General features: G+C 49.1%; 1 protein-coding gene across 1 annotated transcript; it reads right to left on the bottom strand.

Annotated features, from left to right (window-relative positions):
- Positions 1-1,925: 1,925 nt before the first annotated feature.
- On the bottom strand, positions 1,926-11,766 carry LOC119924075 (vomeronasal type-2 receptor 26-like). Its single transcript, XM_038743142.1, is given in 6 exon segments — positions 1,926-1,945; positions 2,104-2,173; positions 4,046-4,977; positions 4,980-5,213; positions 5,873-5,964; positions 11,699-11,766. Coding segments are annotated over 6 exon segments (1,416 nt in total).
- Between the last annotated feature and the right edge of the window lie 1,672 nt (positions 11,767-13,438).

Here is a 13,438-nt window from a genome sequence, read left to right as displayed (position 1 = left end):
GTATAAAGCGCCTTGAAGATCAGTATCTGAATTATCGAAGAGATAGTGTAACCTGAAAATAGTGACCTTCCTGTCCTATGACGAAAATTTGGGAATGGCTCTGGTGTTCATAGCTCTTGGTTTATCACTCCTCACTGCTCTGGATTTGGGAATATTTATACACCACCGGGAAACGCCCATAGTGAAAGCTAATAACCGTACTCTCACTGTTGCTGTGCTTCCTGTCCTCCTTAACCTTCATTGGCTGTTCTGGCCGGGTGACCTCTATCTTGCGACAAATAGTCTTTTGAGTTGTCTTTTCTGTGGCTATTTCCTCCATGTTGGCAAAGACCATCACTGTGGTCGTGGCCTTCAGGGCCACATTCCAGGAAGCAGAATGATGATTATGGCATTTGTTAAGCGCTTACTATGAGCCAAGCACTGTTCCAAGCGCTGGTGTAGATACAAGATAATCAGGTTGTCCCACGTGGGGCTCACACTCTTAATCCCCATTTTTCAGATGAGGTAACTGAAGCACAGAGAAGTTAAGTGACTTGCCCAAAGTCACACGGCTGATCAGCAGAATGAGGACTTGGTTGGGCCTCCAAGGAACCCAGTCCCATCGTCCTCATCTGCTCCCTCGTTCAAGTGGGTATCCTGGCTGGGAACCTCCCCTCCGTTCCCAGACGTGGACATGGTATTTGAGCCTGGTCTTATCAGTGTCCAGTAAAATGAGGGCTCCACATTTGCCTTCTACTGGCGTCCTTGGTTACATGGAGTTTCTGGCTTTCATCACCTTTATTGTGGCGTTCCTGGCCAGGAGGCTACCCGACAGCTTCAACGAGGCCAGCTTCTTCAGGTTCAGCATGCTGGTATTCTGCAGCTTCTGGGTCCCCTTCCTGCCTACCTATCTGATTATCAAGGGCAAGGCCATGGTGGTAGCTGAGATCTTCTCCAACCTGGCTTCCAGTGCTAGGCTTCTGGGCTGTATCCTTGGGCCCAAGGCCTACATCATTCTGCTGAGGCCGGACAGGAACACCAAATGACAGCTATTGGAGCGACAGGGGAATCATGAAATGGAATAATAGAAGTTGAGATCACCAGGGCCATTTTCAGGGATAATGTACCCTGAGATGAGAGTTCAAATGTTGGCCACTTCCCACAGACACGTGATGCAATCTTCACCAAAGTATGCTCTTTCATCATAAGGTGATTTTCAGCATGAGCTCCCAGATCTATAATGTGCCACCCTTCCCTTCATCTCTCAACCTCCCCTTCATGGATGGTCATGACAGCCTGAGTTAAGCTGAGCCAAGCGCCAATTTCGATCCCCAGGAGAAGGTTGAAGACAGCAGGTCCCAAAGGCAGAGGGAGATCTGCCCTCTTTCTCCTGGAGACTCCTCAATGAGTCGGATTGGGAACAGCAATTCTGAATCAGGCCCTACTCTTTGCCTCTGATCCTGTCCTTTCAGGCTCTGCCCTTTTCCTATTTCTTTACTCAGTAACAATAAAAATGATTCTGGTTCAAGTCTCCTTCCCCTACATTTACTGAAAGCAGTGGGGAAGAAGCCATTGGAGAGCAAACCGCTCAAGATGGCAGTCAGGAAGGGAAAAAGGTAGGGGAAAGTGTTTCAATAAGATGCAAAGCGATGGGGTGGGAGGCGCAGGTAGAGGGATGGATTTTGAGAGAAAGCAGGACATCTCCTCTTTACATACTGCTGGGAAGGAAGGGAGAGTTGAAAAAGGAACAGGAACTGGAGAGGAGCAGGAGAGATTTTAGGCAGCTCACTGCTGATAGTTTCAATTTTCTCAATAAAGAAGGAAGCCAGGTCATTAAGGGCAAGGCATGTGGGAGGTGAGGGAACAGGAGCAACTGGTGAGGAATATGAGTATGGGTGTCAATAAAGATGGAGAAATATTTTTGCGAGGCAGAGGAGTGGGCAGAGTTAAAGCATGTAAGGATGAACTGGATCCAGGGAAAAAATCCAGGCAAATGATCCAGGCAGCAGAGTGAAGTATGGAATGGATAGGGATAGGCAAGAGGTAGGGAGGGCAGCAATTAGGCCGGTATAGGAATTAGGAATTAAGCTGGGATAGGATTACCGTGGGAATCACCACAGATACCTGTGGTAGAATTTTGGATGGAGATGTAAGGGAGGATTTTACCGATGCTGTGAAGGTTGAGTATTAGTGACTAATTGAAGATGTACGTTGAATGAGAGAAATTAGTAGAGGACAATATCAAGGTTATGGGTTAGAGAGACAGGAAGGATGGTGGTGTTGTCTACAAGTGATGGGAAAATCAGGGGAGGACAGGTTTTGAGCGGGAAGATGAAGAGTTCTGTTTTGGACAGGATACATGTGAGGCATTGTGGGGACATCCAAGTAGAGATGTCCTGAAGGCAAGTGGAAATGTGAGACTGTAGAGAGGGAGAGAGATTGGGGCTGGAGATGTAGATTTAGGAATCAGCTGGATAGTCATGGAAATTGAAGGCTTGGGAGCAAATGATTTCTCCAAGGGAGTGAGTGTAGATGGAGAATAGAAGGGTATACAGAACTGAACCTTGCAGAATGCCCAGAGTTAGGGAGTGGGAGGCAGAGGAGGAGCCCGTGATCGAGGCTGAGAAGGAGTGACCAGGGAGATAGGAGGAGAACCAGTAGAGGACAGTGTCAGTAAAGACAAGGTTGGATAATATTTCCAGACAATGTGGGTGCTTGACAATGTCAAAGGTAGATGCGAGGTCGAGGAGGAATTAGAATGGAATAGAAGCTGTGGGATTTAGCAAGAAGGAGATCGTTTGTGATATTTGAGAGAGTGGTTTCTTGGGTGTGAATGGGACAGAAGCCAGATATAAGGGGTTCAAGGAGAGATTTGGAGAAGACGATCTTGAGAGAAAGGATGTAAACAACTATCTAGGAGTTTGGAGAGGAATGGTAGGAGGCAGATAGGGTTACAATGGGAGAACATCGAGGGGCCAAGGGAGGGTTTTTTTTAGGATAGGAAATGCATGAGCATGTTTGAAAGCAGTGGGGAAAAAGTCACTGGAAAGCTAACAGTTGAAGTTGGCGGTAAGTCTGTTGATAATTGCGGAGGGATGGAGTTGGATGTGTAGTCGGAGGGCGTGGAATTAGAGAGAAGGCAGGCGACCTCCTCTTGAGATTCTGTTGGGAGATATGGGAGTGTTGAAGAAGGGGCAGGAGAAAGGGGAAATGGAGAGGAGCAGAGAAGATTTTAGGGAGATCACACGTGATGGTCTAAATTTTCTCGGTGAAGAAAGAGGCCAGGTCACTGGGGACAAGAGATGGGGGAGGCAGACATACATGGGTTTTAAAAAAGAAGAATGATTCAGTCAATAATTTCAACAATCCATGGTATATATTGAGCAATTGAGGTATGGAGGCCTGCACTAAACCTCTGGGAGATTACAGTACAATAGAATTGTTAAATCGGATCCCTGACCACAAGGGGTTTACAGTGTAGAAGGCGAGACAAACCATAAAATAAATTATACATAGTGGAGGCAACAGAGGATAAGGATATGGACTTTTTATAGATGGCATTTATTAATGGCTTACTATGTGTCAAGCACTGTTCTAAGCGCTGGGGAGGTTACAAGGTGATCAGGGTGTCCCACGGGGGTCTCAAGGTCTTCATCCCCATTTTACAGATGAGGTAACTGACGCCTAGAAAAGTGAAGTGACTTGCCCTAAGCCACACAGCCGCTATGTGACAGAGCGGGGATTAGAACCCATTACCTCTGACTCCAAAGCCCGCACTCTTTCCACTGAGCCACGCTGCTTTTCCTAAAGAAGCCTTCTCCTAAAGACCTAACAGCAGAGGAGCTTTGGGTGGGATGAATATCTAAGGGCTTAAGGAGTGAAGACCCAAGTGAATAGCTGATGTAGAAAGTAGGGTAAATAGAAAAGGGAAATAGGGTTGATGCTTCCTTCCTCCCTGAGAGTTCTGTCCCACCGGGAAGGGTCTCCACCTTCTCATTCTGAGACGTTGATCCTCATTTTTCCCTCCCCCATCTACTGCCCCAGGTTTGAGTGAACTCCAGCCCACTGTGGTCTCCCGCACAACCAGCAGGTGATGGCAGATGACTCTGTGGGAGTCCCACCTGGAGGAGGAAAAAGTCCAGAATGCCATGGGGCAAACACTCCAATAATCCATGGGAGCACCCAGGCCTGACCTCTGATTTGGATTGGCCAGGGATTCCCTTCTGGATATCCCTGGCTGGATTTCTCTCTCCTTTGGTCCTGCCATTGTAAGAAAACTGGGATAGAGAAAAATGTTAAGCAATAAACATATCATCCCTGAACTAATGTCCCAGGGATCATTTCCTCTCTTCAACCACTCCCGGGTGTTCCTGTCAGGCTGCAGCAGGATGACATAGCACTTTGGGATGAAGATGCAGCCAAGAAGCCCGGCACCGGAGGCCAGGATGGAGAAGATCTCTGTGGTCACTGTGGCCTTCCCCTTGGTGTCCTGGTATGCGGGGAGGAAGGAGGCCCAGACGCTGCAGAACACCAGCATGCCAAACGTGATGAACTTGGCTTCATTGAAGCTGTCGGGCAGCCTCCTGGCCAGGAAAGCTACAGTGAAGCTCACCAGGGCCAGAAAGCCCAGGTAGCCCAGGACACAGTAGATGGCAATCACGGAGCCCTCGTTACACTCTATGATAATGAGTCCGGGCTCAGTGTGTATGTTCATCTCCGGGAATGGGGGAGCGGTGCCCAACCAGATCACACAGATGGTTACCTGGACCAGGGAGCAGGACAGGATTATTGAGATGGAGGCTCTGGGCCCCACCCAGTTTCTGACTCTGCTCCCCAAGCTCTTGGCCCTGAAGGCCATAATCACGGTGACAGTCTTGGGCAAAATGGAGGAGATGGATACAGTGAACACGACGCCAAAAGCCGTTTGGCGGAGGAGGCAGGAGGCTGCGGTGGGTTGGCCAGTGAAGGTCAGGGCACAGAGGAAGCAAAGTTTGAGGAGATGAGGAGGGTGTAGCTGAGATTGAGGTTATTGGCTCGGACTATGGGGGTGTCTCCGTACTTAATGAAGACTCCTAAAACCAGGGCTGTGAGGAGAAAGAAGGAGAGGGTCATGCAGACCAGGATCATCCCCAACGGTTCTTTGGGCGACAGGAAAGTCACCACTTTGTGAAGGCAACCATCTCTCGCAATGTTTGAATACTGATCTTCAGGACACTTCACACACTGCTCCACGTCTGAATGGAAAGAATCAATCAATCAATCAGTCAGTCAGTCATTCAGCACTCACTGTGTGCAGAATGCTGTACTAACTGCTGGGAGGAGTAAATGCAACAGCTTGGGTAGACACGTTCCTTGCCCAGAAGGAGTTCACAGTATAAAAAGGATAGAGACAGTAATATAAATAAATTAACAAATGATGGATATGCACGTAAGTGCTGTGGGGCTGAGTTTTGGGTGAATATCGAGTGCCTTAAAAGAGGGAAGAAATGAAAAAGGAGCAGAGTCTCACCTCGCCCTACAGCACACATTTCCCTCCACCTAGGTCAGGGTCAGAGCCCAGGCTGGGATTTTTGCCTTTTCATTAAACCTGACCCGTCTGGTCTAACACTCTCTCCCAAGCATCCCCGCCCAGTGGCGAGATTGTGTTTTCCAACCCTGCAGTCACCCCAGCCCATGGGTAAGGAAGCTGCTGAGTAAAAACTCCTGGACATCCATGTCTGCAGTCAGGCATGTCCATCTCTGGCCTGCCCCTTCGGCTTTCCCATCAACTGTCTCTGGCTCCCCATGCCCTTCATCTATCACCATCTTCCTAGTGCCCCAGAGATTCAGGGTCATGTGCAGATCTGGGTCTCTGCACATATCTTCCTGTCTGTCTATCTCTCCCTCTGGGCACCTGACACAAAAATAGCAGCAGGCAGCCGCCCCTTGCTGGGCGCGTTTCCTGCATCCTGGTCCACAGCTCCTGCTGCACTGCGAATGTGGAGCCTGAATTTTCAAGAAAGAGGATAGTGACAGTGAGTGTGGAGCTCCACAGTTCTATACCTACCTAGGTAATCCTCGAGCCTCCAACCCAGAGGCTTCCCCACCACCTCCCACACAGGTCTGAGCCCCAACAAAGGATGAGCTACAAGTGCCCCCGTTGTGCACCTCCCCCCTTTTCCTTCTCCCTGCTAAGAGTCAAGGGTTTCAGGGGGTCGGGGCACCAGGCCCCACTTCTGATTCATTCATTCATTCATTCATTGAATTTTATTCATTGGGTGCTTACTGTGTGCAGAGCACTGTACTAAGCGCTTGGGAAATGCAGGTTGGCAACATATAGAGATGGTCCCTACCCAACAACGGGCTCATAGTCTAGAAGGGGGAGACAGACAACAAAACAAAACATGTGGACAGGTGTCAAGTCGTCAGAACAAATAGAATTAAAGCTAAATGCACATCATTAACAAAATAAATAGACTAGTAAATTTGTACAAGTAAAATAAATAGAGTAATAAATCAGTACAAGCATATATGCAGGTGTTGCGGGCGGGGAGGAGGTAGGGTGGGAGGGATGGGGACGAGGAGAGGAAAAAGGAGGAGCAGGCTGGGAAGGCCTCTTGGAGGAGGTGAGTGCTTAGCAGAGCTTTGAAGGGAGAAAGAGAGCTAGCTTGGCAAATGTGTGGAGGGAGGACATTGCAGGCCAGGGAGAGGGCGTGGGCCAGGGGTCGACGGCAGGACAAGTGAGAATGGGGTACAGTGAGGGGTTAGCGGCAGAGTAGCAGACGATGCGGGCTAGGCTGTGGAAGGAGAAAGGGACGTCAAGTAGTAGGGGCGAGGTGATGGAGAGCCTTGAAGCCGAGAGTGAGGAGTTTTTGCTTGATGAGTAGGGTGACAGGAAGCCACTGGAGATTTTTGAGAAGGGGAATAACATGCCCAGAGCACTTCGGCACAAAGACGATCCGGGCAGCAGCGTGAAGTATAGACTGAATTGGGGAGAGACAGGAGGATGGGAGGTCACAGAGGAGGCTGATGCAGCAAACCAGTCGGGATAAAATGAGAGATTGAACCAGCAAGGTAGTGATTTGAATGGAGAGGAAAGGGCGGATCTTGGCGATGTTGCAAAGGTGAGAACGGCAGGTTTTGGTGACAGACTGGATGTGAGGGGTGAACGAGAGATCAGAGTCGAGGATGACACCAAAACTGCGGGCTTGTGAGACAGGAAGGTTGGTAGTGCCGTCTACAGTGATGGGAAAGTCATGGAGAGGGCAGGGTTTGGAGGGAAGATAAGGAGTTCAGTCTTGGACATATTGAATTTTAGATGGCGGGCAGACATCTAGATCGAGATCTCCTGAACGCAGGAGGAGACACGAGCCTGAAGGGAGAGAGAGAGAGCAGGGGCAGAGATGTAGATTTGGGTGTCATCAGCATAGAGATGATAGTTGAAGCCGTGGGATAGAATGAGTTCACCAAGGGAGTGAGTGTAGATAGAGAACAGAAGAGGACCAAGAATTGACCCTTGAGGAATCCCTACAGTAAAGGGATAGGAGGGGGAGGAGGAGCCCGCAATGGAGACTGAGAATGAATGGCCGGAGAGACGAGGAGAACTAGGAGAGGATGGCTTCTGTGAAGCCAAGGTTGGCTAGCATGTTGATGAGAAGGGGGTGGCCCGCACTGTCGCAGGCGGCTGAGAGGACGAGGAGGATTAGGATAGAGTAGGAGCCAATAGATTTGGCAACCAGGAGGTCATTGGTGACCTTTAAGAGGGCATTTTCAGTGGAGTGTAGTGGGCAGAAGCCAGATTAGAGGAGGTCAAAGAGAGAGTTGGCATTGAGGAATTCGAGGCATGGGTGTGACGACTCGTTCTATGAGTTTGGAAAGGAATGGTAGGAGGGAGATAAGGTGATAAGTAGAAGGGGACGCTGGGTCGAAAGAAGGTTTTTTAGTATTGGGAAACGTGGCCATGTTTGAAGGCAGAGGGGAAGGAACCAGTGTAGAGTGAGCAGTTGAAGATTTAAGTTAAGGAGGGGAGGAGGGAAGGGGCGAAAAATTTAATAAGATGAGAGGGAATGGGGCCTGAAGCACAGGTGGATGGAGTAGCACTTGAGAGGAGGGAGGAGATCTCATCTGAAGATACTGCTGGGAAGGATGGGAGAGTAGCGGAGAGGGTTGAGAGCGGGGAGTTGGAGAATGGGGAGGAGTGACTTAGTGTAGTTCAGACCTGATGGAGTTAATTTTAATAATGAAGTAGGAGGCCAGATCGCTGGGGGTGAGGGATGGAGGAGGGGAATGATCAGGGGGCCTGAGAAGGGAGTTAAATGTACGGAAGAGCTGACAAGGATGATGGGCATGGGTGTCAATAAGGGTGGAGAAATGGATTTGCCTGGCAGAAGAGGTGGAAGAGTTAAGGCAGGAAAGGATAAACTTGAAGTGAACAAGGTTGGCTTGTTGTTCAGACTTTCGCCAGCAGCGTTCAGTGGCTCGAGCATAAGAGCGAAGGAGGTGGACAGTGGCAGTGACCCAAAGCTGTGGGTTAGTGGTATGAGAACGGCGAAGGGAAAGGGGAGTGAGCAAGTTGAGTTGAGTAGAGAGGGTAGAGTTGAGAGAAGTAATCTGGTCATCAAGATTCTGATCTGTGGCGGGGGTCCACCTGAGCCGACTCCATGGTCAAGAGTGATGCTCAGGAATCCCTTCCTTCTCCCACCTTGTCTGACTGCAGAGAGGTGTCTTCAACTCTCGAACCTTGAATTCATAACTGCATCCAGAAAGATGTGTCTGAGAAACTGTGCCGGGATGGTTCAAGGTTCTGAATAGATGAATGCTAAAGCATTTTCATTTTTCTGTGTCCTGTCTTGGAGAGGACATTCTGGTCCCAGAGGTTTACCTGGGGAAATAGCTCTCTGCCTCCCAATGTGTCCACAACCCTTCCTGGACTCTGAGATCCCCAGTTTCCCAAGCTGTGTTGTCATGACCACCAATACGCTGTCCCACAGTAACAATGTGGGGATCACATTCCCCAGGTGACACTGTGGCCAGGGTGACTGACACATCACCAGCTCCAGCCCAAACAGGTGATCAGAGGGGAGCCATGCCAGGTCAGAGCTCTCTCCACATGAACCCCACACAGAATGGAACAATCCCTACTGAGCTAGGCCTAAGAGATGGCCGAGCAGAGACACTTGTAACTGTCACAGCACCTCTGCTATAACCGAGCCCCAGCTCCCAGCATGATCTATCCACAGCAGGATGCAGGGATTTAAACTTCAGCCAAGCTCCATCAGCATCCCCCATGCTGGACTGTGTCACTGCATCTCCAGGACACTAGCACTGAGGGCTGGGTGCAGTCTTGGCATTAGGCTGACATCACATTGCATCACATGACAGGTAGAGGAGGAAGCACACCACCTTGGCTCATAATTGAACCCCTTCACCTAGGGATTGGGAGAATTGATAGGATCCCCTAGTCATCCCTGCTTCGGTCCTCGATTTAGTGGTTAATTGCTCCAGATGTGTCTGTCTGCAGTTCATTCATTCATTCAATCGTATTTATTGAGCACTTACTGTGTGCAGAGCACTGTACTAAGCGCTTGGGAAGTACAAGTCAGGAACATATAGAAACGGTCCTTACCCAACAACGGGCTCACAGTCTAGAAGGTGGAGACAAACAACAAACCAAAACATGTAAACAAGTGTCAAAACCGTCAGAATAAATAGAATTATAGCTTTATGCACATCAGTAACAACAAAATGAATAGAGTAGTAAATATGTGCAAGTAAAATAGAGTCATATATCTTGTACAAATATATAAAAGTGCTGTGGGGAGGGGAAGGAGGTAGGGCGGGGTGGCTGGGAAGGAGGAGAGGAAAAGCGGGGCTTATTCCGGGAATCAATAAATCAATCAATCAATCGTATTTATTGAGCGCTTACTATGTGCAGAGCACTGTACTAAGCGCTTGGGAAGTACAAATTGGCAACATATAGAGACAGTCCCTACCCAACAGTGGGCTCACAGTCTAAAAGGGGGAGACAGAGAACAAAACCAAACATACTAACAAAATAAAATAAATAGGTTAGATATGTACAAGTAAAATAAATAAATAAATAAATAGAGTCATAAATACGTACAAATGTATATACATATATACAGGTGCTGTGGGGAAGGGAAGGAGGTAAGATGGGGGATGGAGAGGGAGACGAGGGGGAGAGGAAGGAAGGGGCTCAGTCTGGGAAGGCCTCCTGGAGGAGGTGAGCTCTCAGTAAGGCTTTGAGGGGAGGAAGAGAGCTAGTTTGGCTGATGCGTGGAGGAACGGCATTCCAGGACAGGGGAAGGACGTGGCCGGGAGTTGATGGCTGGACAAGCGAGAAACGAGGCACAGTGAAGAGGTTAGCGGCAGAGGAGTGGAGGGTGCGGGCTGGGCTGTAGAAGGAGAGAAGGGAGGTGAGGTAGAATGGGGCGAGGTGATGGAGAGACTTGAAGCCGAGAGTGAGGAGCTTTTGCTTGATTCATAGGTTGATAGGAAACCCCTGGAGATTTTTGAGGAGGGGAGGAATATGCCCAGAGTGTTGCTGCACAAAGATATTCTGGGCAGCAGAGTGAAGCATAGACTGAAGCGGGGAGACACAGGATGATGGGAGGCCAGAGAGGAGGCTGATGCAGTAATCCAGTCGGGATAGGATGAGAGATTGAACCAGCAAGGTAGCAATTTGAATGGAGAGGAAAGGGCGGATCTTGGCGACGCTGTGGAAGTGAGAACCGTGGGCTTGGGTGACGGATTGGATGTGTGGGGTGAATGAGAGAGTGGGGTCGAGGATGACACCAAGGTTGCAGGCTTGTGAAATGGGAACGACGGTAGTGCCGTCTACAGTGACGGGAAAGTCAGGGAGAGGACAGGGTTTGGGAGGGAAAATAAGGAGTTCAGTCTTGGACATACTGAGTTTTAGATGGCGGGCAGACATCCATATGGAAATGTCCTAAAAGCAGAAGGAGAAATGAGCCTGGAGGGAGAGAGCACGGGCAGAGATGTAGATTTGGGTGTCATCAGCGTAGAGTTGCTAGTTGAAGCCATGGGAGCGAATGAGTTCACCAAGGGAGTGACTGTAGATAAAGAACAGAAGAGGACCTAGAACTGACCCTGGGGAACCCCTACAGTACGGGGATGGGAGAGGGAGTAGGAGCCCGCAAAGGAGACTGAGAATGAACGGCCGAAGTCATAAGAAGAGACCTAGGAGAGGACGGAGTCTGTGAAGTCAAGGTTGGATAGTGTGTTGAGGAGAAGGGGGTGGTCTAGTGTTGAAGACAGCTGAGAGGTCATGGAGGATTAGGATAGAATAGGTGCCATTGGATTTGGCAAGAAGGAGGTCATTGGTGACCTCTAAGAGGGCATGCTCGGTGGAGTGTAGGGTATGAAAGCCAGATTGGAGGGGGTCTAGGGGAGAGTTGGAGTTGAGTTCCCTCTACACCTCATAGTCTCAGATGATGCACCCCTTGGGGACCAAACTCAGTGTCTCATTGCCATGTAAGTACTTTTTCCCAGCACTAGGTATTCATTCATTCATTTAATAGTATTTATTGAGCACTTACTGTGTGTAGAACTGTAAAGTGAGCACTTGGAAATATACAATATGACAATGAACAGACACATTCCCTGACCACAGCGAGCTTACAGTCTACAGTCTAGTTCCAGTGCTGCGCACCCAGTAAGTGCACCATCAATACAATCACGACTAGAAGCCTGGGACTACCACTTCAGGACATCCGGGCATTCCCATTGGCTGCTTACCTGAGAGGCTCTCCCAGGCCACACGATCATTGACTCATCGATGATGACGCCTTGGTCGGGGGTGTCTGGGGGTCCACCTCCCCGACTTTCACCAACTCACCATTTCCATTGGGAAAAATCACAAAGTTCAGAAGGTCAAATGTTGCAGCAGATCTGCGGTTCCCGTCCAGAGTCACCAGTTCCCCGGCAGGGTTGTCAAACCGACCCTTTCTCAGAAACTCATGGAGCTGAAAATGGATAAAAGGAAATTCTAGAGACTCCTGACCCCACGGGAGGTGAGATCAGCTGCAGTGGGGTTTTGGGGTTCAGTTTGTTTGTTTGCATCACAATTAGAAACCATGACATTCTGACTCCCAGGCCCATGCTCTATCCACTGCGCCATGCTGCTTCTCCAAGTGGCTTAACTTCCATGGGCCATTCAATACCTTTCTTCCTCCCCGTTGAACTGTGGGCTCCATTTGGGACAAGGCCTGTGTCTGACTTGATTATCCCTAATCTATCCCAGTGTTTAATACAGTGCTGGCACCTAGTAAGCACTTAGCAAATACCATCACCAATATTATTATCATTATTATCATGACTTCCCAGGAAAACTGCCACAGCGAGGCAAAAGGGGAGACCTGGAGTCTGGGAGCAATCGTCCCAATGGAAGGGGATTTCTTCTTCCCCACCTTTGGTACTGCTGACTGCTCTGCTTCTCTAGATCCCCGACCGGGAAAGTCTCAGTCTCTCTCTCTCTCTCTCTCTCTCTCTCTCTCTCTCTCTCTCTCTCTCTCTCTCTCTCTCTCTCTCTCTCTCTCTCTCTCTCTCTCTCTCTCTTTCCCGGCATGAATTGGAGGGCATGGAAGGGAACCCAGGGACGGCAGACCTCCTCATGGGAATATTTTCCATCTCATCCATGCATAGGAGGGGGGAAGGGAGGGATATGTCTGCCTAACAGTGGAGGAAAGCCTCACCCTAGGTCCAGCGACACTGCCGACCTCTTTCATTCAGCAATTAGTCTGTGGCAGCCAGTAATGGGGAACTCTGCACAGGAGAGAGGAGGGCAGATGGTAATGATCACGATGATGAGGATGGTGACCCAAGAAGCTCCATTCTGTGACCACCTCCCCAGCCTCGCTATCCCCAGTGGGATAGTGTTGGTTATTCCAATTGATATGAGTTGTCCTTCAAGTTTGAAGAAGGCAACACAGGTGGTCCGATCTGGGGAGCACAGTGCCATTCAAAAATGCTGTCCCTTGTCATGTTGTTAAGTTTACTGCTTTCAGTGCCTTACACTGTGTTCTCTTCAACCTACAATCGATGAACCACTTCTTAAATAAGTATTGGGATCGATAATATTTGTGATTTACCAATTCCTCATTATGGGCAAGGAACATGTCTACCACCTCTGTTGTATGGTACACACCCAAGCACTTAATACAGTGCGTGGCACACAATAAGCACTCAATAAGTACTACTGAAGGATTGATTGATCTATATCTTAGTTTTTGGCCAGAATGTGTGATGCTGGGGCAGCTGATACCCCAGTGACTATGATTTAAACAAACCAATTTTCAATGGTCGAACTTTAGTTACAGTTTAACCAGATGCCCAGGAAGGACCTCTTGCATTAGTTCAGTGTTCATCCTCTCTCTTTCCGTCAATTTTATTTCAGTGAATTAATTTCTAGGACTCGGACGCTGTACCCAGTCCTGTATAT

This window comes from Tachyglossus aculeatus, unplaced genomic scaffold (genome assembly GCF_015852505.1).
Source record: "Tachyglossus aculeatus isolate mTacAcu1 unplaced genomic scaffold, mTacAcu1.pri scaffold_78_arrow_ctg1, whole genome shotgun sequence".
Lineage (NCBI taxonomy): Eukaryota > Metazoa > Chordata > Mammalia > Monotremata > Tachyglossidae > Tachyglossus > Tachyglossus aculeatus.
This window is presented reverse-complemented; position numbering and strand designations above follow the sequence as displayed.